This window comes from Solanum stenotomum, chromosome 1 (genome assembly GCF_019186545.1).
Source record: "Solanum stenotomum isolate F172 chromosome 1, ASM1918654v1, whole genome shotgun sequence".
NCBI lineage: Eukaryota > Viridiplantae > Streptophyta > Magnoliopsida > Solanales > Solanaceae > Solanum > Solanum stenotomum.
This window is the reverse complement of record NC_064282.1, coordinates 16,184,568-16,211,896: the sequence shown is the minus strand read 5'-3', so window position 1 is coordinate 16,211,896 and position 27,329 is coordinate 16,184,568. Positions and strand designations below refer to the sequence as shown.

The 27,329-nt window shown below is 35.1% G+C and overlaps 3 protein-coding genes across 3 annotated transcripts; all 3 read right to left on the bottom strand.

Annotated features, from left to right (window-relative positions):
* Positions 1 to 214: 214 nt before the first annotated feature.
* Positions 215 to 10,176, bottom strand: LOC125862763 (UTP:RNA uridylyltransferase 1). The gene is made up of 6 exons (XM_049542898.1): positions 8,750 to 10,176; positions 4,882 to 5,250; positions 3,002 to 3,225; positions 2,772 to 2,835; positions 749 to 945; positions 215 to 655 (listed from the first exon to the last, which is right to left on the bottom strand). Exons 1-6 carry the CDS (start codon positions 10,025 to 10,027, stop codon positions 445 to 447), a joined length of 2,343 nt encoding a protein of 780 aa, XP_049398855.1. The 5' UTR covers positions 10,028 to 10,176; the 3' UTR covers positions 215 to 444.
* Positions 10,177 to 11,780: 1,604 nt separating this feature from the next.
* Positions 11,781 to 13,813, bottom strand: LOC125862860 (probable carboxylesterase 8). The gene is made up of 2 exons (XM_049542988.1): positions 13,235 to 13,813; positions 11,781 to 12,266 (listed from the first exon to the last, which is right to left on the bottom strand). The coding sequence occupies exons 1-2, from the start codon at positions 13,779 to 13,781 to the stop codon at positions 11,794 to 11,796; spliced, it is 1,020 nt and encodes a 339-aa protein (XP_049398945.1). The 5' UTR covers positions 13,782 to 13,813; the 3' UTR covers positions 11,781 to 11,793.
* Positions 13,814 to 18,489: 4,676 nt separating this feature from the next.
* LOC125862806 (receptor-like serine/threonine-protein kinase At2g45590) lies at positions 18,490 to 21,229 on the bottom strand. The gene has a single exon (XM_049542929.1). It carries the CDS (start codon positions 20,646 to 20,648, stop codon positions 18,591 to 18,593), a length of 2,058 nt encoding a protein of 685 aa, XP_049398886.1. The 5' UTR covers positions 20,649 to 21,229; the 3' UTR covers positions 18,490 to 18,590.
* Between the last annotated feature and the right edge of the window lie 6,100 nt (positions 21,230 to 27,329).

The window sequence follows — 27,329 nt, the reverse complement described above, 5'->3', positions numbered from 1 at the left end:
ACAAATTCAAATTTATTCGGACTTACATATGGATATTGAACCCCCCCCCCCCAAATGGTTCACACACGCGCTATGTCATACGTGGCTCAAATCTGAATAAATTTAGCTTCAAAGCAGCCATTTTTACTATTTTTCCTTTTCTAGTACTGTCTTTTCACTAATACGTTTCTGTGTGTTGATATCACCCAACCAAGTCCAACGATAGCTTTTTAACCCATAAAGACCAACAATGCCTTGACAATATGCAAAATAAATAGAATACAAACCATAGAATTCAAGGAGATGGCTCTTTACATCAAAAACACCTAGATGCTAGATGAAGATCAAAACCGCCTGAATACACTTAAGAGGTGAAAGCCAAAACCAGAAAGGACATATAACAAATTTACAGCACGACAGACATTCCTATAATTATTGGTTGTTTTTCTTGAACAAAAGGCCAAATCAGCTAGGTATATAGGGTTCAAACAGTTTCACACACGGATTCGGGTCATACTGTATTATTTCAGCAGCTCGTTCGAATTCTTCCCTCAATACTCTTATGCTGAACTTGTCTACCACCCGACCAAGATCATGAGAAACCTCAAATGGATCCTCTATGCATATCAGATGCCTGTCATTCCCAATCCTCCTAGTCCAGTCTTTGGCTCGCTTGCTGTACATAATCAAATATGGAGAAAATTCGCTAAGAGAACTGGTAAAAAACATATAATCAACAAGAACATCAGTAGTAGTTACAATGCCTTACCTCACTGTACTTCCTGAACGAACGGAAATAACATCATTTGCATAATCATGATAATATGCCCAGTAGCTGAAGAATGCCCACACCAACCGAGCAAGACTTTCACCATTGTGAGATCCAAAACCATAAAGCTTTTCCACTTTATCAAAGTAAGCACATTCAATGTTGCCAACAGTAACAGAGTAGGTTGCTTCCATACCCTGATAAGAGGACAGGGAAAAAGAATGTGAAGAAAGGATAACTATCTTCATACAAAGTAGAACGTAGAAATGCCCTTTCAACTATATATTTCCTGAATACCACCTCAACCTAAAAAGGAAAAAATTGTTTCCTCATGACTACAGCAGCAGAAAAGTATTTTCGTATACATCAAACGCCAGGTGACACTGTCCAAATCAGTTCGCAAGGCCGAGGAATAGCACATGCAAGGGGTAAATATTCCAAAACAGTGTTGTGCCACATTAAGAAATTGATTTCCTTTTTTCGATGAGGAATTGATTAACCGATGTTAGTAACAAACTATACTTGATTATTAGACAGGGAAAAAAACGAGAACGGCAAGTTTCTAAAGCATATTGGGGAACCTCTTTCTTTTCGTTCAACCCATGTGCACAAATCACTTATATTTGTTCTTACTTTCCATCCGATGTTTTATAATGAAGTACAGAACGAGACCAAATTGCAAGATTTACATCATTTATGTGAGATTAAATTAACTAGTACAGAATGCTGATACAGGTTCAGATACTATCACATGCATGTCCGCATTTAATGAGCATCCACGCTGAACAATCATACACTGAAGATTGAAGAGAAGGGAAAATAGAAAATGCAGTTTCACAATCCAACAGGCAACTAGTTCATTAGCAATATCAAAATCTCTACATGGAAACTATCCCTCCACTCTACCAAACTAACAAAGGAGAAAAAAACAAAGGGCAGAAGGTGGCAAGCACCTAAGGTGAAACAATTCTCCGTAGAAAAATGATATGATTGAATCGTTATTTAATTAAAAAAAAAAAATAGACTGTCTTTCACACTCTACATAGCTCTAGCTCTAAGACGAAGATTTGATTATTAATCCGAAGATGCAGAGGCAAACCCAGGATTTGAAGATAGGGGGCACCACTAAGAGTGACTCAAGGGTAAGGTTAAGGGTGGGGCCAGATGAGGTGGCAAAAACGAGTGGTTAATAAAGACGATTTTTAAAAAGTTAATTTTTAAGAAAAATCTGATTTTAAAGGCCAAAAAATACTAACTTTCGCGAGATTCGAACCCACATTGTGGCACTTTAAAGTGGAGACTTCGACCAGTGCTCCCAGACAGCTTTTGATTATAAGGGTGCACAATTAAATATACTATCGTTTTATAGACTATCTATATATATATATATAAAAAAAAATCTAGAAGTTGCCAGGTGCATGTGGGTCCGCCTCTGCAAAGATGTGTCGTCAACAGCCACACCAAAGTCTAAATATGAAATTAAATGCAACTGTAATTCAGGATTTTTCCCAAACTATCATCTGGTTAAGAAGAAAAATATTATTAAAGATCCCAAAGAAGATAAATTTCAAGCTTACTCTCCACCTAGAGCAAGAGACACTGAACAACTGAAACCCCCAACAGAGAAAAAAAAAAAGGACTACGACTATAGGTATGATGAACTTTTTAATTTTTGTTCTTCCACAATCTAAAATCACCATGTTGAAACCAACAGTTTGGTTCCTCACAGAAAACGATACATGCTTAACTGAAGAGGCACGTGATGAAAAAAAAGTACATGTGACTAGAACAGACTGACCAAAGCAATTCGAGCTCAATCAAACAACTAAGAATTCACAGTCATTGACTAGAGGAATAAATTACAAGTGATGAAAAAAGCCGTCCACACTCAACCAACCAGCAGACATTTTGCACACTCCTTGCAGTGATGATTTACCAATCAACGGTTCAGGTAGTGTGACACCTTACAAGTTTCACATACAACAATGCATACATCATAACATCAGAGCTAAAGAAAACACACCTGTAAACATGGAAGGATGGCAGGTCTTCGCTGCTGTAGAAAGTGAATGCACATTAACACATACCTGGAAGCAGAAAATAAAAGTCAGCCTACCGAATAAGAGAAGGAGAAGCAAAAAAGAAATAGCATGAAAATGTATGCTTATGCATAGCTAGAGAATGTCACCTGGTAAGGCGTGAATTGAATAGGAAAAAGAGAAGTGAAAAGGAAATAGCGAAATGTAGGCTTACGCATAGCTAGATAATGTCCCCTGGTAAGTTTGGTTCACCCCTCTAGACTTAGCCCAGTGTTTAACAATAAATGCCAACTGTCTTAATCGTACATCTATTTGTGCATAATCTCGAAGAAGCTTCGTGTTAACAACAGCCAAAACATTATTCACACATATATCGCAAGATATCCCAGTTTCTGGATCCATAAGCTTGACTATCGGCACCCTGGCACGTGTAAGCGCCTGCAAGGAAACTTGAGTTAGAGACCATACTAGAACAGAATCAAATCTGAAGGAAGCACCATAGGAAAAACAATTTGCCACATAACTTAAGGACCTTATAAAAAATCAGAAGCATATAAGATTCTAGATCCACTCTGGATCGAACATGACAAGTAGACTTAATCCAGCTCACTAAGGGGAGGGCCAGGGACCGCCAGGGGCGGAGCTACTGTTGCTCCAGGGTGTCCAATTGGGCACCCTTCGCTGGAAAATTACATTATGTATAGGCCAAATCTTACTTTATATTGATTTATTAAGCATTTTGGACACCCTCAACAACAAGAACGAGTCGTAGTTCAGTGGCAAAATCGTGCCCAATACGTACACAATACCCAAGTTCGAATCACCGCATCTACATTCTGTTTATTTTGTTTAATGTGGTCTGCTTTAAAGCGGTTAATTAACTAAAAAACGAAATACTTTGTTGTATATAGAGTGGTAGCTTAGTGGAAATAATGTGCAAAAGTGTGTTTGCCACTGAGGTTCAATTCCCCATGGCCACATTTTTTTTTCTATGTTGGCTTTACTTTGGACACCCTTCACGAATTTTCTGCCTACGCCACAGGGGACCTCCCGTGCGTTAACTTGAATTACATAGACTTCAAACGAAACGACTTGGGGCCCAAAAAACAGGTTGGATCTGATATTAATATTTAATCTTTTAAATTGACCTCCACATATTATTGATTTTGATCCTGTTAGATAAATTTGAAATTTGCTCACAATTAGGCGGAAAATGTGAAATCCACGTTTTCGTAAATTGACATTCATAATATTAATGAAAGTAAATGTTATGAAGTCAAAAGTGCCTTTCATGGGATATTAAAGGGTAATAAAATTTAGTTTTAGACTCGTCAAAAAGAAAAACAGACAAAGCACTAATTTTAGTTAATAGAATCAAGAAAGTATTAATTCAAGCAAAGATCTAAACAACTCATTATTTATTAATTTTCGACCTATAAGTTCAATCACTCTCAAATCATAAAGTAGTTGCAATCAGCTATAAGACTCCTCCATATGATTTCTGCTCTGTTCTTGTATTTTATCTTTTAAGCTAAAATAGTCATTCTATCAAACTAGAAGTTTTCATCTATAAGTTATTCGAGAATTTGTGGTATTCCTTTAATAGATATGTGTGAGTATACATATGTATCAATTATTTCCTTTATTGTCTCCAAGATCTATCGGAAACAACCCCTCTACCTCACAAAGGTAGAGGTAAGGTCTGCGTACATCCTTGATCCTACCCTCCCTAAACCCCACTAGTGGGATTATAGTGGGTATGTCATTGTTGTTGTTGTATTGTTTCCAAGGTCTATAGGGCTTAGGGGATTTTTTTTAAATAGTCGTGCCAATTCCTTTTATTTCTACAGGAAATATGCAAGGACATAAATTACTTATTAGATTAAAAACGGCCTTGGACCGGACCCCTCCTGGCCAGTCCTGGATTGGTCCCCGCTCTCCTTTGGCTGAGACCAACCCTAGTGCGCTCCAAGACCCTCTTTAGAGGCCAGCTTGGCCAGTGTCAGACACGTCATAATGTATACTCTGGATATACATGGTACATAAATGAATATTATTGTATTAAAAGATGAGTAGCTAAATTTTTCAAAATACCTGCACATTCTGGAGATTGCCTGACTGCAACATGTCAGCCAACTTCAACAATACCTCTGATTTGTCAATATTTGCATCCTCAATTGCAAGGCAAATATCAATATCGCTTTTCGAGAATCCAAAAGAATTGGCACATGATCCATAAACATAGAGCCGAGCATCAGGCCATTCCTTGCTAACAATTCCATCCAGCAGTGCTAATAACTGTTTCTGCTTTGTCCTTTCTTCCTCCGGAGGAATTAAGGACTCAAATGTTGCTAGGAAAGCACCATTCATCCTATTAATGTCACTCCGACATGCAATCTGTCTTTTCAACATCCTCATCCTCTGGCCAAGTATATATGCTCCTCTCTTGTCTGATCGGTAGTCCTGATGAAAGTAGCACAAAAGTGAGTCAGTAACAGTATGTTTGGTTTCAAGAAGGATAGGAGAAAAGTCGGGAGAAAGGATAGAGAGATTAAGGGGGCGTTTGGTAGAGTGTATTAGCAAAAATAATGCATACATTAGCTTTACGTATTAGTAGTATCTTGTTTGGTAAACTTTTCCGTGCTATGTATAACAAATGTTTGCATTAATTATACACTCTATTGTGTATTGAGGAGTGTTTTACTAATACCATGGATTTCTAGGTATTAATAATGCAAAGAGATTTAATGCATGCATTAACATGGTTAAAGACCCAATTACCCCTCAAAACTCCTTCTACATCTTTTTCACCATAATTGTGGAGGATATTTTTGTAAACAAATATTTTAATACAATGCATGTTATTTTTAATACACCAAACCAAACAATGCATAAGAAATAATTTATGTATAACTAACGCAAACATAACTGATCAAGCATTATTAATGCAAGCATTACTATTACTAATACACTCTATTTAGCATTATTTTTATACGACTCCTAACTGATTTATTTTGAACCTCGTGAGATATTAGTGATTTACTTGTAACCATTCTAAAAAACAAAGAGATATAGTGATTAACTTCCAATTGTTTGGGGCAGTTGGAAGAAAGTAAAATCATTATACTTCTTTCTTTGCATCCAAGTTAAGTTTATTGAAAGATCTTGGCATGAAGGGAAACTTTCCACAGCTCCTTTTTTGCCTTAATTAACAAACAAGGGAAATGAGTCAAATGACACATACTCCTCACTTTTACTTTTATTAACAAACAAGGGAAATGAGTCAACACTTGCTTGCCTATATTAATAAATAGGCTTGTGTAACATGTTTCAAACCTATGTTGCTTGGACTCTTCTAAAATATCACGGTGTGTGTCGGATCCTTCAAAAGTAATGCATTTTTTAAGAATCCGACACGGGTGCAGCATCATTTTTGGAGAGTCCGAGTAACATAGTTTTTAACTACTTCTCTTTTCGACATTAAGGTGCCTGATATAATAGACAAGGCTTATTTAATTGTGGAATTCGACAATGGTTGTTGTGGCTTCTGTATGTTTGTTGAGGGAAGAAAAAATGAGCACGCAAGGTAATGATTTATCACCATGACGAGAAAACCAGAGTTTTTACTTGATCCTGATGATTATCCCATTCCAAAGGTCCTTCAAAAATGATTAGCTGAGTTCTAGACAAGGCATAAATATTTGGGATTGAAGCATAGATGAGTAACTGATATTCATTTGACCAAACTGTTCCGGAGACGTGACGATCACAAATTCTCTAATTAACCCTCATTAAAAATCAAAATAAGCTAATTACTATATATTAGTTTAATAATTGGGGTATTTAATGAAAAGGGTATGCCCTTCAACTTTTTAACTTTTGAGGTTCCCACTTTTAATATAGCATAGATATTGATAGATGAGTCAACCTTGTTAACACCTTACTTGTTTGCCTTCATTAACAAACAAGGGAAATGAGTCAAATGACACATACTCCTCAATTTTACCTCCGCTCCTCTTCACCCCAACCATACATTGCTCAACTTTTTGGAACATTGCACCAGAGACACCAATAAAACACAATATGCTAGAGAATTAGAATACGGTTACAAAGTTCTTAGAGAATGTACCCAGACACATCCAGACAGTCCAATCTACCAGAGAAGGGTATGTACTAGGACCACAAACTTTTCATCAACTCGAGCTTTTGTCTTTCAATCAAGTAGGTCTTCCTCTCAGAACAGAGTAATGATTACAAATAAGGAAAGTATACTTTGACAGTTGGACTTTTTTAAAAAAATAAAATAAATAAATTATGATGTTTAATCCGCTTGGAAAAGAAGTAGAGGGTGAAAACGCAAACATCCTTTTTATATAATTGATCAATTTCTAGCTATCCACTGGACAAGGATGGAATTTGTTCCTAAGGAGGAACCTTCATGACTGGGAGATGGACAAAGTGGCAGATTTTCAAGATTCAGTAGCCTCATTCAGCAACTTCACTGAAAAGGACTTGCTGATTTGGAAGAATGACACCAAAGGTCAATTCTCAGTAAATTCTATTTATAAGGAACTCGACAAGAATGCAGGACAGGAGACAGATTGACCATGGAAGATGATCTGGAAACCAAAGGCACCCTACAAAATAAACTGCTTCATGTGGTTGTTGACAAAAGAAACAGTTTTGACTCATGAAATTTAAACAAAAGAGGCTATCAGTTGGCCTCCAGATGTACTTTATGTGGAGAGCATGTAGAGACAATTAACCATCTTTTTTTGCACTGTACATGGACAGAACAGTTATGGAGAATGTTCATTTGTCTAAAGGGGATAAGATGGGTGAAACCAGGGAGCATTAAAGGAGTTCTAAGCAGCTGGAATAGAGATGGCAATGCTTCAGATAAGGAGAAGAGATGGAAACTTGTCCCAGCATGCATTTGGTGGACAATTTGGAAAGAGAGAACAGGAGTTTTGAGAATGTAAAGAACAGCTTACAGAAGATCAAAATGAATTGCTTAGCTCTTCTTTATTTTTGGTGTAAAGAAGATATATTAGCTAGGACAGAAGACATCTTTGTTGTGCTAGATTGTTTATAGGCAGCAGTTTAGATTAAGACTGCCTTTCCCTGTAAGTTGTAACACTTTTGAAGGGGAGCTACATTTCTGTTGTGGTATACATGTGGATTTATAGACTAAAGTTACCAGTTTCAAAAAAAAATTGTCCTCACTAAAGCATGTATTCTTATACACTGAAAATACCCCTCAATGTTACCCGCAAAGTAAAAAAATACATAATTCAAACAAATGTGCTTCATTTCAAATTTAAGCTCCATGCAACTGGTGTACGAATCACCCTCAAACTCTAATTTAAGTCAAGTTAGTTTGACACACTGATCCATGTCACAAGGAAAATGTCATCCAAAATCAATCTGAATTTCTAAGTCAAATCTGATTCACTCTCAAAGTACTTTGATCCAAAGTAGTGAAACCAGAAAATAAAGAGGTTGTTTTAGTAGCATTTAACATACACCTTCAAATGCAATGAGTTAGAAATTCAGCTAGTCGGTGCATACAGTTGCTCACAGTCAAGGGTTTATCTGTCTCACAAATATATGCTGTCAAAGCCAGATAACATGTTGATTAGTATCTCTAGGACCCCCAAAAAATGAGGATTAGTTAATACAATTCCGAGAAATTGCATTGGAAAATAAGCTTTATTATGATTACAAGAATTGATATCACCAAATAGTTGAGACATTGTAGCATAAACGAGAAAAGGTTAAACAAACAAGTTCCTTTTACAAAGTACAAACACTGAAAAAGTAACCTTAAATCTTAATTTGGGCAATGGAACTTTTTAACATACACAAGAGCACAAAGACACGCATTAAAGCTAACTAATATTATACATTCATCACACCAAATCAAGCCCATATAATCTGAACATATGTGGGCAGTGAATACCTTATCACGAGAGGCATGATGTTTCTTTTTATCACTTCTTTCATCTGGTTCATCCTCAAGTCCAAGAGAACTGATAACATGTTCTCCCAATTCATCCAGATCGCTTTGGCCTTGAGCAGAACTCCTACCTAGAACATTCCTCATCCCAGAGACAGTTTCTTCCCCACTCTCAACATCCTCACCATGTAATTCCAACGTGGAATCCTCAACATCAGAAGCCAAAACAGAGTGAAGTTTACTTCCTGCTGGTGGGACAGGTGAATCCAGCTGACGAAAAACCCTTTGATCATCTGAACCGATAGCATAATTCTTACCATTCCTGGTAAGATGTTTACTTTCCCTTTCATACTTATGATTCAAGCCAATACCCCTATGGTTCAACTCAACAAAATTGTTCTTCTCATTATCGACATTATGCTCAAAATCCCTGCTCCTTGGCTTGCTTGAAAAACCTGGTGGTGGCACAGCCCCTCTTACAGTCCCACTATGAAACTGTCTTCCCCGCCCCAAACCACCACTCTCACTCTCACCTACACCTCCACCTCCACCTCCACCTCTATTCTGTTGCTCAAGACCCCTTAAATTGCCCAACTGTTTCCGACCTGAACCAATGACATTCTCAAGCTTACCCTCCACACCATTCAACATCCTAACATTCGCTAATCTTGATTCTTGGTTTTTCTGTTCAAAGTTACCAACTTTACAAGCTAAATCATCACTGAAGCGGTCATTCAGCATACTCACATTACCTTGAATATCTCTACGTAAAGATCCAAAAATCAGATTATGATCAACCTCATTATTTGAATTACTCACCTTAGCATTGGCACCGAAAATCCCCAAATTGCCCATGTTTTCTCCGACTGATCCAAATCCAAGTGGACTCGCATGCTGAAATTGACTGAACCCAGTTGGGGCAGGCGGAGATGAGAAATTGGGGTTAATGGTATGGCTAGAATTAGGGTTTTGGAGAAACCCTCGAATGAAGAAATTATGAGGTACAAACAGAGGAGGAGAGTGAGAATAGGGCAAAACAGAAGGGTTTGTAGGAGTATGGAACAATGGCGGGTAGGGCATACTAGGACCTACTGCTGCAACTGCTGGATCATGCGGCAGAGTCTGCAACTCCGGCTGCAGCGGCGAAGGCAGCGGTTGCGGCTGAGAGTGAAGTTGATGTGGATGATTCTGAAGCAATTGAAGAAGGTATTCCCCACCGTTGGATGGCGTTGACTGTGAGGATAGCGGCGGCGATGCGGCGTCGCCTCCACCGCCGGTCATGGTTAGATACTAATGTTTGCCGGAGAATCCAAACACAGCAGAAACTTAGCAGAGAAGTCTAATTACAGTTTTTTTCTCGATCTAAGAAATACTACAAATCTTTACCTATTCCGTCTGTTCATTGGATTTCTCGAAAAAACAAAATAAAAAGATGGTTAACTTTTTAATTATTGATATAACCTTATATAAATATCTGCAAACTAAAAAGAGTCTTCTATAACATAAGTAAAGTAAGTATAAAATACCAGGATGTTTACCGAAACCTAAATGATGTGGGAAAATTAAAATAACATATGGAAAAAAAATGCTATTAAAAAGAATACTTATTTTCTTTCCGTATCAAATTTAGAAAAATAGTTATCATTATTTATTTTCTAAGAATACTAAAAAGACAAAACATAGGGTATGTTTTACCAAAAAAAAAAAAAAGTTAATTGATCATGTAATTAACTCAAAATAAATTTCTTATTAGTACAAAATAAGTTACATTTTTGTCATGGAAAATTTAAGTTTTTTAATTAAATAAATAATAATTAATTTATCATTGGTTAACCTTTTCTTTGTATGCATGTGATCATGTTTTTTGAAAAGATATCATATACACTTTTCGTCAGATATTCTAGTTTCAAAGTGAGTTCTATGAGACTATGACTATAAAACTTAAAGAAGAAGAAAAGAAAGAAACAAAAATAGACTCTTGAACGAAATGAGAAATAATTTGATGTGTTAACAACTGAATATTACAATCATGACTCATGAGTTTTTTTTCCTTAAGTTTCTCCTTTGGTGTCGAGTATCTACTTTAAAATTCGACTAATTAGTATTTATATCAAAAAATTTATTTTTGCTTTTTATTAAAGATGACTTCATACAATCTCAAAATTAAAATTATAATTAAAAAAGTATTTATTACTTTACGACAATCTTTGATATTATCCGAATTATAACCCTAAATACCGAGAGTTATATATGATTATTGTATCTTTAGAGCATTTACATAACCAATCAAATTCACATATTGCGATGTTTGAAAGTTTTGGGGGGGGGAAATAGACACATGACAAATGCAGGAAACACCAGTGTGCAAAATATATGTGTACTATACAGTATACATCTTTGGAAAAATAAAAGATAGCCTTAAACTATATATGGTTATAAAATAAAGTATGTGTAATATAATTAAAATGACAAGAAAAAAAAAAGAGAAAGAGAGAGACACAAAGTAACAGTACTAATATTTATAGGGTTTTTTTATGCTTTTCTTTTCACTTACTCTTATCTTGCTTCTTACTTTGTTACAAGAAGAGAGGTATATATATATATATACATACTTGGACATCAAGAATATTATATGGATATCTATTTGCATGGATATACTTGAGCATCAAATATATTGGAGTATATAAAATCTAATTTACAACACCTTGTATAATGTGTGTATTTATATGTTACAACAAAATATACATATATATCTTACACACAATATAATGTGTGTACATGTATGTTACCACAAAATATATATATATATATATATATATATGGAGATCCATTTTACGACACATATTCTAATATATAAACATGGGAAATGAATTGTTCTTGAAGTGACTTTCTTATATAACAACACCAATAAGTACACTTCAATTCTTAATAATTTGAGATCGATCATATAATTTTCAAATTCATTCCATGTAAATATTATACCAAGCCGACTTTCTTATTAGGAAAAAAAGGAGACAAAACACATATACTCAAATTTTAAGTGATTATCACATGGCTGATTTGCCCACATTTTCATCACAAATAGATTTGACAAATTCCTTAATAGAATCATACAAATCTTGTGCACATTTTTTATCAAATATCTCCACAGCATGATATCCTGTTTCAAGAAACTGAGGAGTCACGTGCACCCCATGTGACTCTATCATTTTAGCAAATTCCTTTTGCCCATCAATAAGTGGATCTCCTCCGTACCCTCTGATCAAACACCTTGGCAACCGTTCGATCTTCTCTTTTACTTTCGCCTCATTAATCAACGGATTAGAATACTCGTGATCGCGATCCACACCTTCAGGCAATGCAAGCAACCACATCAGATCATTCACATGCAAAGGCAAAATCTTGTCATTGACAAACTTGAGCTCCGACTCCGACCTCTTGACCCCACCAAAGTAGGGCTGATTCATTATCAACCCTACGATCTTGATTGGGTCGAGATTGATATCGAGTGCACGTAGACCTGCATTTACAAGTAATAAAATTAATTCATAAAATGTGACTCTAACGCCTTATTTGTTTCTATTAAAATTTAAGTGTATGAATCTGAATGTACATAATAAATATACAATTTAAATAAAATTAAAAAATAATAATCATTATTTGATTAAATAGTGACAGTGGAGATAATTTATATATAGTGATGGTGGTGATGATAATAGTTATTGTTAGTGGCTAGTAATGATGATGATGATAGTTGTGACGATGAAGGTAATTGGTGTTGTGGCAACTATCATAATGGTGGCGATTGGTAGTAGTGTTGGTTGTTGTAATAATGAAATTGGTTGATGACTTGATGTTAGTAATTGACGATGTTGAAGATGGTAACCGAAGAATGAGTGGTGGTTAGTGATGTGTTTGTGGTAGTTGGCAGCAATGATTAACCATAGTATTGATGATGACTAATAAAAGTGATGGAAGTAGTAGTGGTGACCGAAGAATGTATAATGATAATTGACGGTGCTAGTTGCCATGGCAGGGTTTGATAGTAGTAGAAATTAACTATATTGATGATATTGGTTGATAATGGTGGTGGAGATAACGATAGCTACAAAGATAGGGGTGGTGGAAACAACAGATATAATCCTAATGATGAAGGAGATAAGTGTGGTAGCAATAATAGTTAGCAAGGATGTTGGTGGGATGATGGTAATAGCAGTGGCGGAGCCAAAAAATTTAACAAGGGGTTCAAAATCTGAAAAGTAAACACACGAACTAGTGGAAAGGGGTTCGACATCTATTATACATATCTAAAAAATAATTTTAATCATGTATAAATAGTAATATTTTTCGCCGAGGGGGGTCGGATGACAGTTCTAGATCTTAATGATTAAGGCTTATTCAGATACGTTAAGTTTTAGGTGAATTATTAGATCTCAATTTTTTTTGATCCATTTAAATTACTTCAATCCGATTATTTGACACTCATACCTGCATGGTACACGATATTTCCTCCGGAACTACTACCCATTAAGAAAACTTTAGAGAAATCAGCGAACTCTTTCAACCATGGATCACCACCGTTAATAGCTTCATCTTTCGCCCATTTGATAGCATCGACGGCGTCCTCATAGGCGGCGGGAAGGCGATGCTCCGGGGCGAGGCGATACTCAACGGAAGCAATCAACGCTGGGATCTGAGCTGACATGGCATTACACGATTCATGAAAAATAACAGAACTCACACTCAATAGCAAAAATCCACCACCATGGAAGTATATGATGAGCGGCAATTTGGCGTTAGGCGGCGGAGAAACAGGCCGATAAAGGCGTATGAAGGTGTTGGCGGCCGGATTAAGAGGTAAGTCTTTTGAAAGTGAAATTAGCTGATTTGACGAATTGGGGTCAATTTCTGGGGTTGAAGGGACATTAGGAACTGGGGGGTTTCTAGTGAGAGATCCATCTGGATTTCGAGTAATTTTGAGGAACTTGTAGGCATCTTCCATGGTGGATTCTGCTATAATATTTTGCTCTGCCATGGTAGTATATATAGTATTAGAGATTAAAACTGAGATTGTATTTTTTTTTTATTCTCTCTTTCAGCTATAAAGGGGGAAAGAGAAGGGGTAATTAAGATGAGCAGCTGAGTTAGGTAAATGAATGTATTAAATGGTTGGAAACATTAAGTAAGAGTGAAGCATCAAAAATATCTCTAAATTTTGACCCAATTTATTAGTTTCATTTCTGACTTGTTGATCCTCTTAAAAATATTTCTTTATTTGATTAATTAAATTTAGATACATTATCGATCCATCACATGATATATAACAAGTGATCTCATACTCTTGTAGAAATATGTACTCTTAATATAAAAAAAAACGAAAGAAGTGTTGAACCCCCCACCCCTAAACTTAATGAGAATTTAAGGATGTAATTCATTCATATTGCAAGACTCGAGGGTATATTTAAGTTTAGTTAGTCAATTAAGAGAGTGTTTTTAAGACAGTTAATAGTTCGAAAATGAAACTAATAATTCGTATTGAGTTTAGGGATATTTTCAATACTTCATTCATTAACCATAAATTTTGAATCATACTTTAATTATTATTTAATTTATCACTAAAATTGATTAGATTTTTAAAATTTAATCTCTTTTTTTACGTCTTTAAGTTCTCGAAAACTAAATCAAGACCAAACCTTTTGTTTTCAAGGCTTCCACTCATAATTATTTTTTAAAAAATATTATCAAATAAAATACATGTCAAAATACCACTTCAAAATTTCATAAATCTCATTTTCAATCATATATCATAAATCTCAATGAATTGATGTCTCCTAAAAAGACTTGGATATTATCTTATCAAAAATATTGTGTCTTCGCATGTTAAAATTTTGAATAAATCAAAATGAGATTCTTAATCTTACCATTTTGAGAAAAAAGTTCCAATTATAGAGTGCAAATGTTTTACTCACTCAAATTTTTGATGGATACTTAACAAATCATGTTTAGTTAAATGGTACCCTATATAACTTTCTTGAAAAATATACTCCTATTAAGTATGATTTGAATTAAGTTTTATCTAAAGACGTGTAAAATTATTTATAAGATTTATTGACTCACATTAAAATTGCATTGTACATAAGTGTCTTATAGGGTGGATAATATTTTTATTTATGAAGTTAGGTTAGTTCATGCACATTTCGATTATCTCATCTGAAGTAGATTTGAGAAACTTACTTAGGGCGGCTGATATGGATGAGTATTCAAATTAAAACGTGCAATTTTTTTTGTTAAAAATGGATAAAAATTAAATTAATTTAGGTCTCTCTCCTTTATTTTTTTGTTGACTTTTTAGTGCACTATTTAATTCTTAACTTCCAAGTCCCCACCCCACCCCCACAATATTCCTTCTGTTTTTAATTATTTGTTCATTTTTTATTTTTTAGTTATCTCTAATTATAACTTTTTTTTCTATTATACCCTCAATTTATTACTTTGAAAAATGTATAACATTTTGAAAATCTTAAGTTTTTAATTCATCCACTTCATAATTAATAGGAGTAAAATTGTAAATTCACTATATCAATTATTGTTTTTTAATAGGTGTATCACTTCAAAAGTAGATAAATAATAAGTAACAGAGCGAGTATTTAATAAGTTTAAATCACCTCCCTAACTTTGCTTTTATGAATACAACTTCACCAAAAAAATTGTAGTTCACTATCAGAAGAAAATAACATATGAACCTAATTAAAGTTCAATGACTTCGAAATAATAGCAACCACTTATGGTAGATGTGGTTTAGAGAGAGCAGAAATTGATGGAGATATTTAATCGTCCCTTTGAGTTTAAAAAGCTTATAAACACAGTTATAATAAATAATTTTTATATTACTAAAATTATTTTTACCTATTATAATAAGAAACATATCTTATTTTTAAAATTATAAATTTCATTCTATAGAAGTTATACTAAAAATATGAATTTCATATATTTTCACATCTAGGATTTACATATACATATACCAGAGTCAAAAGGTAAAAAATTTAGATTATTCCAATTTTTTTTTATATGTTAGCAATGTACAGTGGTCAAATTAAATCATTTTCGTCTCAAACTTAAGCTTCCTGCTCGCTAGGAAAGAAAGAAGAGTGACATGATTCAGTTCAGATTTGACTGTTTGCAGCATGGGAGCGGATTCCCCAAAACATTCCTGGGAGCAATGAAAAAAAAATATCTCGGTAACGAAAACTATAGAGGCTGCTTGTTGCTCCTGAACCATTTTACAAAGTATGTGTCTAGATAGTGACTCGATAATATAAAAAAATCTTTACATTACTGTAGGATCTTGAACATTGACTTTAAAATAGTCTTTTTCTTTGAATTAAAAAGATATACTCCACTAATCTTTTTCTTATGAGGATTGACGCGACACAGAAAATATTTAGGGTTTTAATGCGTCAATACCGGGGCGAAAGTAGCTTGGGGCAAGAGATGATGGAACTATTTATACATAATTAAAATTAATTAAAAGATATTATATCATTAGTGAATTAGTTGAGATTTATATACTTGTAGAGTCAAATAATTGCACTGAATTTGTTATTATTATTGTTAGTTGAAACTTGAAATGCATATAAGATGACTCGAACACACCTAAAAATCTAGTTACGTACAAGTCATGCCAAAACTATACAACCAAATAAAATTGACCACCTTCCATTTCAAAGTATGAGGCAGAGAAAAGAAAAAATCCACCCCCAATAAATGATTTTCTCTCCACAATCCTTTAACGCCTGGCATTGCTTGACAACTTGGGTTTTGAGACCACTGAGATTTGAACGTGAGATAATTCAAACAGTGACCACTTGACCATTAGTAAATCAATCAATCAATTATAACTCGTTTCCAAATTAGTTGAGATTGACTATATAATTTATTTATACGTATTTTCGGTAACCTAATATCAAAAAGATCCAATGCACATAAATATCTAGATAACACAACGTTTTAAATGATGAATCCCAGAGGGCTATCATGTGGAGAGGATAATTTCAAAATCGTGATGATTTGCTAAGACAACCAATATGTTTTGTCTGGTTTGGTTTATCATAAAGCATTGTGGGTCAAAGGCTTTTTTGAGGGACATGTTATGAGACCAGTTCATGTGTTGGAATCAAATGAGTTGCTCCTCTTTGACAACAAGACAACTTTCAGTGACCTCTACAAAGACAGTAACACAAATATCTTAATTCTTATCCAAATTGTTGATGAACATACAAACATTATGTGATGAAAACAAAAATACAGATAGAACTAACATTACAAAGTCTACATCTGTGCCTTTCAAGTTTATCATATGTCAACTTCAAGAGCGATGAAGAACTAATTCAATCTTAAATCAAACCGAAGTTACATGATAAATGAAAAATTATCCAAGGGCTCACACAAAAGAATTCTGCAACATTTAACCAGAGAAATGAAATGAACTGTGAGTTATCTGCACAAGGTGATAGTATACTCATGAATCATGATGATACGCGGGCTATTAGAGCATATCCAATATAAATGATCTCCATGACTCTTATCATCTAAAGGATGCTTATGTATTTCATTAAACATATCAAGAGACAAATTATGACAATGTAGGTTGTAAGGATAACCAAATTCCGGGGTACTGAGTAGAACTCAGTTTCTCCTCATCTTTGACAATACTGTATTACTGTTTAACTTTCACTAACTATTTCCAGTAATTGAGAACTGACGTTAGTCCCCTATGAACGTGAAAAATGTGAAACCAATTTGGTGTCTATCATTTTTGTTTCTTAAACGTTGATGATCTTATATGTTAAACAGCTATATTATATAGGTATCCATCCATGTTCTCTGAACTCCTATGAACAATAAGAGCTGTAAACACATAAAATAGAACATCAGTCATATATTATATCAACTATTGTAACATCAAACAGGCATTTGCCATTGTTAACCTCTCGTCTTGTTGCTTTTGTTTTCTCACGAAACACAATATAATCTTGTTGCCAAGCATATCATTTATTTTGCAGTATGAACAGTTATAAGTACATATTTTACTAGTACATTGTATATGGTCACAGAATTACTTAGATAATACATTATTAGTGAATACAACAACATACCTAGTGAAATCCGACAAGTGGGGTTTAGGGAGGGTAGAGTGTACACAAACCTTACCCCCTACCTCAATGGGGGTAGAGAGGCTGCTTTGAGAAGACCCTCAGCTCGAGTACAACAAATCAAAGTAGGTATGAAAAGAAAAAATGCCACTGAAGAAAACATAGCAACTAATAAAGGTTTAACGCATTCCATGGGTTCCTTTGTAAGTACCCCTAGGACAATGGGATGAGAGGGGGTTTAATCTGTAATGAAATATAAGTAAACTATAAACAAACTCATCCTACTTTTTTAAGGCAACAGACAAGGAGGAGTCAAGTATCTTCTGGGACCCAAAAAAGTAAGTTATGAAAGCAATAAAGCAAGCTCCTTAATACTAGTTCAAGGGCACTGAATTTTATAATTACTGGTGGACTCACCTTTTAGAAAGTGGAAGCAAAGAGTCATATCAGATACTTTTAGCCTGGGATTCCTTCAATTCAGCTAATTGTGGGAGCAAAAGCCAAAGATAACTAATGTACTCCATCATCATAACACAAAAGAATTGCAAAGTGCAGGAAATATAGAGATGATTATGCAAAAGAAAAAGCTGATAGGAAAATTATGACATTTTGCTTTTCTTTTAACAATTTCTACACAATAATACATGAAGATTACATTGAACAGTGAAATGGTAAATTGAGCACTCGTGAACTCACCGGGCCTTTTTCCGTGACTTGAAAGGGAAATTGGAGGGTGGTGAAGGGGAAAACTCAAACGGCAAATGGGGTGGCTCAGAGTCCCCACAAAGCATCCCAACAATCTCTTTCATTGTTGGGCGCTTGTTAGGTGATCTCTGTAAACAGAGTAGTGCAATAGTGATGCAAAGCAATGCTTGTTCTCTATCAAGTAGCTGAATATTGGGATCAACAAGATCCAAAAGCTTTCCTGAATGAGCAAGCTGCCTAGCCCATGAAACCAGATTAGCCCTCTCAAATTCTGACATAGGAGAAGCTGTAACTTGGAGTGGCCTTCTCCCTGAGACCAAAACCAATAACAAAACACCAAAACTGTACACGTCGCATTTCTCTGAGAGCTGCCCTCCACCGCCATACTCTGGAGCGATGTAACAAACTGTTCCTCTCATACTAGGGGTACTACTCACACCTCCACTCTTGGGAATATCTCCACTGGCAAAATCTTGACTATTTCGTCTTCCAATCCGAAACTCGCCACTGAAACTATCAACCCACCAATCAATGCTGCTCCTACTTCCCTTGCTTTTCCTCCTCTTTCTTTCTGGCGCTACCTCTTCATCCCTTTGCCACCACATTTCTCCACTTTTGAGATCCCTTTTCTTCTTTTTCTTGGCTAACTCCTCACAGAACTCTTCCTTCCACCATTCTCTTGGCTTCCTATTCTTCTTTTCTCTCTTCGTTCTCTCCTCATCCAAAGATGCCCACCATTCAAGCTTCTTTCTTTGCTTCTGTTGCCCCCCTTTGGCAATGTCTTCTGCTGCACTCGTGGTTGCGATCCAATCCTTCTTAGGCCTCTCTTTTCTGATCTCACTACCAATCCATTCCATCACATAGTCCTTAATCCTACCAGAATCTGATCCACCATTCACATTGTCCTGTTTCCACCACCAATCTCTACCTGATTGACTAGTTCCCCTCCCAATCCCTTTCAAAACTCCACTATCCACACTAACCCCGTCGAAAAAACCCTCAGAAACACTAGTCTTTTCGATCCCCTCTGATGGAACTCCCACCTCAGGTGACACCCCTCCCACATCCCCATCCAACACTCTCACACAACAACTCTCCGGCAACTGATCCACATTGATCACAACCTCATCTGTGACCACACTCTCATTTCCTTCAAGAATCGACCCATTTTCCTCCACATTCTCAAAAACTTCTCCTTTTGCCCCATTTTCAACTTTCTCCTCATCTTCAATGAAAGACTCAACAACTTGATCATCTTTAATCAAAGACTGTGCTAGGCCAAAGTCAGCTATTTTTGCATCAAAATGGTAATCCAACAATATATTAGAGGGCTTGATATCCCCATGTACTATAGGAGGATCACACGAGTAATGAAGATACTCAACACCCTTTGCAATGGAACTTATAATATCAAATCTCTTTCTCCATTGCATTAACTCAGGAGACTTTCGATCTAACAAAGCATCTTGCAGACTCCCATTATGCATATACTCATAAACAAGAACTAATCTTCTCCTCCGCCGACTAGAACAGTGGTGTTTATAACTATGTTCATCGGAGGAGAATCCGAGGATAGGCACTACGTAATGGCAAGACGTAGTGTCTATCCTCGAGGCGAGAGTGAGTTCATTGTGAAACTCTCTCTCGCCCTGGAGGGAGCCGGAAGCATCCATGAGCTTCACGGCTACCTCCTGTCCAGATGGAAGAACACCTTTGTAAACAGACCCAAATCCACCTTGTCCAAGACGATTAGCAGCTGTAAATGACCCCGTAGCACGGCGGAGGACAGAGTAGGTAAACTTGTGAGGTGGTGGAGGTGACTTCAGATCTGCAGGAACAGTCCTGTTGCGTGACACTTTCCGGTAAATGATAGCAGCAACAATGAAGAAAGTTAAGGCAAAAGCAGCAGCTATGAATGGTGGGATGAGAGGAGAATGAGAATGGTGATGGTTGGAGGAGGGTGGTGGGGGTGGGGGTATGAGGTAGGTGGTGGGAAAAACAGGAAGGGGTGTTAGGGGAGGTGAAAATGGATTTTCTGGAGGCATTTCTTGAGTAAAAATGTAGTCTTGGAAGAGTTAACCATGCATATTTGCAGAAAAAGGACTGGTGTGAGTGTGGAGTACATACACTATGTGACTGGTGGGGTTGTGGAATCTACTGTATGCATCTCTTGAGGGATGAAAGCGGTAATCTTGGATGTGTTATAATGGAAGAAAAAGAAGAAGAAAGGTGATAAACAGTATTGTGGCTGACAGTTGAAAGAGTTAAAGATACAATTTTGCAGACATATTATGAAATAACAAGAATGGGGAATGGTGTGTGCATTTTCTTGATCAGGAAGCGTAGTAAAGATGCATATTTTAATTAGCAGAAAAGGGGGGGATCTTGGAATTAAGTTAGAGATCCATAGTTGCAGAGAGATTAGTTATGTTATTACAAAGAATGAAAAGGAGTTGGGAAAGGTTGAGAGGAAGAAGGAACAAAAACAAGAAATTGGGACTGATTTGTTTGTTGATGGAGAAAGATTTGTTTTAAGGAAAAGGACTAATGGGAGAAGAAGGAACAAACAAGAGAGTGTAATGTGAGTACTGTGTGACTGTGTGCAGTCTTTATCTTCTCATCTCTGTGTCTACTACGTATGCTACACCAAAAAACAATAGATCTGTTTTACTTTTTGGCTGAGTCAAAAACTAAAGTCACGGGAACCCTGACGTAAGTCTCAGGGTTCCTCAATCTCCTTTACACTTTTTCTCACTTCTCTATAAACCAAAAAATAAAATTACATCGGACATTTATTTCTCTTATATCGTTTCACGCCAAGAAGAAGAGGATGTGTACCTCCAACAACAAAATGGAACCATAGGTTCTTATGTTGGGAGCAACTCTCCTTTTTGGCATACTAAAGTTATTAAAGTCTCTCGATGACAGGAATGAGAGATTATTGGTAAGTCAAATACTTCGCAAATTATATTCAACTTTAATGTATTTTGTTGCACTTTAATCACCCTTAAAAAGAGGCGCATTTCGATACCATTGATGTTCAATAGCTTTTATAGTAATGGTTGAATTTATTACTACCTCGTCTATTGAAAATGATCTGAATGACCCTTTTACATGTTCCTAATCTATCAACTCGATCCTTTCGTTAGGTTTCATCTAGACATTTATAGTTGTTTAACCACATTATTTTAAACCCTTTGACTTGTTGTGTCACTCAATGAACTTGAAGTGTTTTTTATCTTACCAACAATAACCTTTAGAAAAATTAAAATTAGACGATCGTATTGAAATGAAAAAGGTAATATTTACTCATTTTGTTCTATTTGATGTGTCATCATTTAATTAGGTTTAAATTTTTCAAAAAGTTACTTAATACGTTCCAAAAATATATCACAAAATACATCTTACCAAAAATATATTTGAAATTACTTGAGGTGATGTAATTTTTAAAGTATAAAATCCACGAAAGCATAGTCTATAATTGAGAGGAGAAAAAATCCCCACTAAATTGATTGTCAACTAACAATATTAGTCAATAGGTACTGTAATTTTCTATTATTTGCATGTTCTAAAGTCTATTTGGGGTCGTAAAAAATAAAGAAAACTTTGTCTTATAATGACAGCTTATTAATGAAGATGAGATACCCATAATTAAACGTGACCTTTAACCAAGAAAACAAGAAGAGATACAAACAATAGAAATGGTCCAAACAGCTAAGCTACATCTTGTCGTTTCTCTTTTTCTTTTTATTACTTCCCCGTTTAATATTAGTTGTTCATTTTTATTTTTTACACATATATTAAGAAATTATAAATAAGAAGATAATTTTATTAGTAATTCACCCCTTTAAAAACTTTTTGAGAATTTTACAAAACAAATGTAAACACTTTTAAAAAAATTAATTGTAAGGGTAAATAGAAAAAAAATTAATTAATGTTTTTTTGATTTAGTAAGATAGACAATTAATACGAAACAATTATTTTTAATAAAATGATCCACTAATATAAAACGAGAAGAGTATTAGAATTGTTTGTACCGTTTTATTTCGTTGTTTTTGGTTTATAAAATACATGCATTCATTTCATCCATGTTATTTATGGAGGTCAATGTATTACTAATATCAACCATGTTATTTATGGAGGTCAAAATATTACGATTACTAATGTCAACCATATATCATTCATGTTATTTATGGAGGTCAAAATATTACTACAATTTCTAATATCAATAATAATCGATAAAAAATAATACTTTCACTTTTACAATAACAAGAGATAATATCTCAGATGATCACCCAACTTTGAATAGTTCACTTAATTTTGAATAGTTTACTTAGAAAGTCACTCAACTTTGTTTTATAACTCAAAAGTCACTCAACTATTGTCATTTCACTTAGAAAGTCACTCAACTATTGATATTTTACTTAGAAAGTCACCCAACTAATTTAAATAATTTTTTCATTAAATTTTGTTAAATACAATTTTTGTTTTAAATTGTTTTTTTTTTATAGAAAGATGCTCATTTCAATTATTTTATTAAATTTTGTTGAATACAATTTTTTTAAAACTATTTTCTTAAAAAATAATAAAAGATTGATATGTGCTACTGTGCGTTTTTTTTAATTACTCCTTAATTACTTCCGTTCAATTCTATTGAAGGAATAACTTAAAGACTCAAGAATAGTGTGAGTAGTTAAAAGTTAGTTAGTTAACTGATATAGTAAGTTAGAATTAAGTCTGTTTGTGAAGTCTATTTAAACTGTACTCATAAGCCTCTTTTAAGACATTGAAAAAGAATGAGAATAACAAGATTTTGTTTACTCTAAAATCCGCTTCTTCTTCCAATCTTCTCTTCTCTTCTTAGCAGTTCAGTTCTTTCTTGTAACTTTCTTCATACATTTTCATGGTATCAAAGCTTAAACAACTAGTTACACTGGTTGAAAAGATTGATCCACAAGTCAGATCGACAGATCAAGAATCATTCGATTCAGGTGGAAGAAATTGAAAATCATTTATAGTTTCAATGGCGGTGGATGGAGAACAGTCTACACAGCCACAAATAATTGAATCTGGTCAGAAGACAGGAATTGACTATAATCATCCTTTGTTTCTTTCTCCGGCTGATGTAAGTGGCACGCAAATAATTTCATTTGAGTTAACATGGGTTGAAAATTACTCAATTTGGTACAAATCAATGAGAGTAGCTTTACTTGGAAGGAATAAATTGGGGATAGTTGATGGTTCCGGTAAGAAAGAAGTATTTTCAGAACATATGAGAAATCACTGGGAAACAGTGAATGTTATGGTATTGTCTTAGTTGATGAATTCAGTAGAAAAAAATCTGCTAGGAGGTATAATGTATGTCTCACATGCTCAAGAAGTATATGATGGTCTTTATGGGAGGTTTAACAAGGTTGATGGTTCAAGAACTTTTAATCTGCACAAGGAAATTGCTTTATTAAGTCAAGGTACTGCTACAGTTGCTACATATTTCTCTAGACTGAAAAATCTGTGGGAAGAGTTTGAAGCTCTTGTTCCAAGTCCCGATTGTAACTGTGAACAATCCAAAGGGTTTGTAGTTCATTTGCAGAAGTTAAAATTGTTTCAATTCCTCATGGGGCTTAATGACTCCTATAACCAAGCAAGAAGTCAGATCTTGCTTATGAGTCATATGTCATCAATCAATCAGGCTTATGGAATGATAATTAGTAATGAAGGACAAAGGTCTATAGGTGCAAATTCTGGAATTTTAAGTGCAAATTCTGCATCAAGTGGCAGTAATTTTGATATGGCTATGTTTACAAGGAATAGTGCTACCAGATATAAAAAGAATTACAACGTACAGTGTGAGTTGTGTAGAATGAAAGGACACACCAAAGAAGTGTGTTACAAGTTAGTGGGATATCCATCAGATTATAACACGTTCAGAAAGAAAGGAGTACATGCAGGAAATAGTAGTTATCACTCAAGTGCAAGGGCCCATAATGCGATGATGATCATTTTCAAGAATCTGAGCAGTGTGAAATGATGGGAGATACATTTGAGAATGTATTTGAAGGAAGTAAGGCATACTACAAGAAAAAAGAATGACATACAAGACAGAGTCTTCTTCACAGAACAGAGAGTCTGAAATGGAATTGTATTTATTTACCAAGGAGTAATATAATCAAATTGTGAACCTATTGAAGAATATAAGTGACAACATCACTTTTGCAAATTCAGTCTCTTCAGCCAATCTAGCAGGTATTAATCAATTTGCTTATTCAGTTAACAACATACAGAAATGGATAATAGACACTGGAGCTACCAATCATATGGTAGTAGATGTCAACTTGTTAGATAAACCTGTTATAGTGTCTCGAGGAGTTTATTTACCTAATGGAGTTGTTGCTAAAGTTACTCACGTTGGATCTAGTATTGTTACTACAAGGACATCTTTGACTAATGTATTGCATATACCACAGTTCAAGTTCAATTTAATGTATGTGTCAAAGCTCACAAAAGAGTTAGGATACTCCGTGAGTTTCTTTCCTAATTTTTGCCTCTTTCAGGATCTCTCTAAGAAGGGTGAGAGAGATTGGTAGAGAAGAGAATGGACTGTATATTTTTACTGGAAGTACAAAGTTGCAGCAGTTTCAAAACAGTGATTGTGTTCTTGCTGTAAAAGAAAATCATGCTCATGAGGAGGCTACAAATGTGGAACTGTAGCACAAAAGGCTTGGAGATGCATCTACAAGGTCCTTGAACTAGCTTATATATGTAAAAATTGATAGTATGACCTTTTACCAGCTTATATTTGTAAAGACTGATAATATAGCCAATTTATTGAATAATTGTACTGTTTGTCCTTATGCAAAACAAGTTAGAAACTCATTTCCTACAAGTAGTATACAAACTTCAGCATGTTTTGATCTTGTACACATGGATGTTTGGGGTCCTTACAAAGTGCCTACATTTGATGGTAACGTGTTTTTTCTCACTATAATGGATGATTTTTCAAGGTTAACTTGGGTATACTTGTTAAAGTTGACGTCTGATATGTGTCTGGTCATTAAACAATTCATTATGTATGCTAAAACTCAGTTTGGTAGGTGTGTTAAGGTCATAAGGTCAAATAATGGAACTGAGTTTATCAACTCAGTGTGCAAAGAATTGTTCAATAGTTTTGGCATATTTCATCAGACTAGTTGTGCATATACTCCTCAGCAGAATGGGGTAGCTGAGAGAAAACACAGACATCTACTAGAAGTAACAAGGGATTTAAGGTTCCAAGCTGAGATACCTATTAGCTTGTGGGGTCTGTGTGTGTTAGATGCAGTACATATAATCAACAAGCTACCTAGTTCAGTCTTACAAAACAGGTCTCCCTATGAGGTGTTCTACCACAAGAAGCCTTGTATCTTACATTTAAGAGTCATTGGGTGTCCCTGCTATGCTAAGGTAGTATAAGAGTTGGATAAGCTAAATCCAAGGTATAAAATGACAGTACATATGTGATATTCAATGACTCAGAAAGGGTATACTTTATGATCTAGAAACAAGGAAGTTAGTTGTTAGCATGGATGTTATATTTAAGAAGGATGTCTTTCCTTTCAAAAACAATACTAGTAGGTCAGGTAACAAACTGTTTGTTCCATGTGCTAGTGAGTTGAATATGAATGATATGGACAAAGTTATTGTGACACATGGAGATACAACCCATAAAGGTAATCACACATCCAGAAGAGGCTATACAAGTGGAAGTTCTTGTGGCACCTTATAGGGTTACTAGGAGATATGCAAGGGATAAAAACCCTTATGTCTGGCTAAGAGATTTTGTGTCATTAAGTGTGAACGAAACAGTAGACTATCCTATGTCCAAGTATGTTGCCTATGCTCATTTGGCACCAAAATACCAAGCCTATATATGTTGCAGTTATTTCTGCATCCACAGAACCTAGAAGTTATTATCAGGCCATTGCAGATCCTACGTGGGTGAAAGCTATGAAGAAAGAGGTTAGTGCATTACAACAAAACAACACTTGGGAGGTAGTGTCTTTGCCTGAGGGTAAGAAACCCATTGGGTGCAGGTGGATTTTCAAAATAAAGTACAAAACTAATGGTGAAGTGGAAAGGTTTAAAGCTAGATTGGTAGCCAAGGGGTACAATCAGAAAGAAAAGATTGATTACCAAGAAATTTTCTCTCAAGTAGTGAAAATAAAAACGATTAGGTCAGTGCTTGATATTGTAGCAGCAAGACAATGGTATATCCTTCAAATAGATATGTTTAATGCCTTTTTACAGGGTGATCTATTTGATGAGATTTACAAGGATTTACCATAAGGTTTTCAGAGTCAGGGGGAGACAGTGTGCAGACTTAAGAAATTCTTGTATGGGTTGAAACAAGCTCCTAGGCAATGGAATGTTAAGTTAACTGAGGCACTTCTTAAGTTCAAATTTCAATTGAGTCAATATGATCACTCATTGTTTATTAAAAGAAGTACATAAGGCATCACAATTATTCTTGTATATGTGGATGATATGCTCATCACAGGTGATAGTCTAAAACTGATCAATGAGACCAAAGGGTATTTACAACAAGCATTCAAGATGAAGGACTTAGGAGAGTTAAAATATTTTCTTGGTATTGAGTTTGCTAGATCAAATTAAGGTATTATAATGCATCAAATAAAGTATGCATTAGAGTTANAATGGAATGTTAAGTTAACTGAGGCACTTCTTAAGTT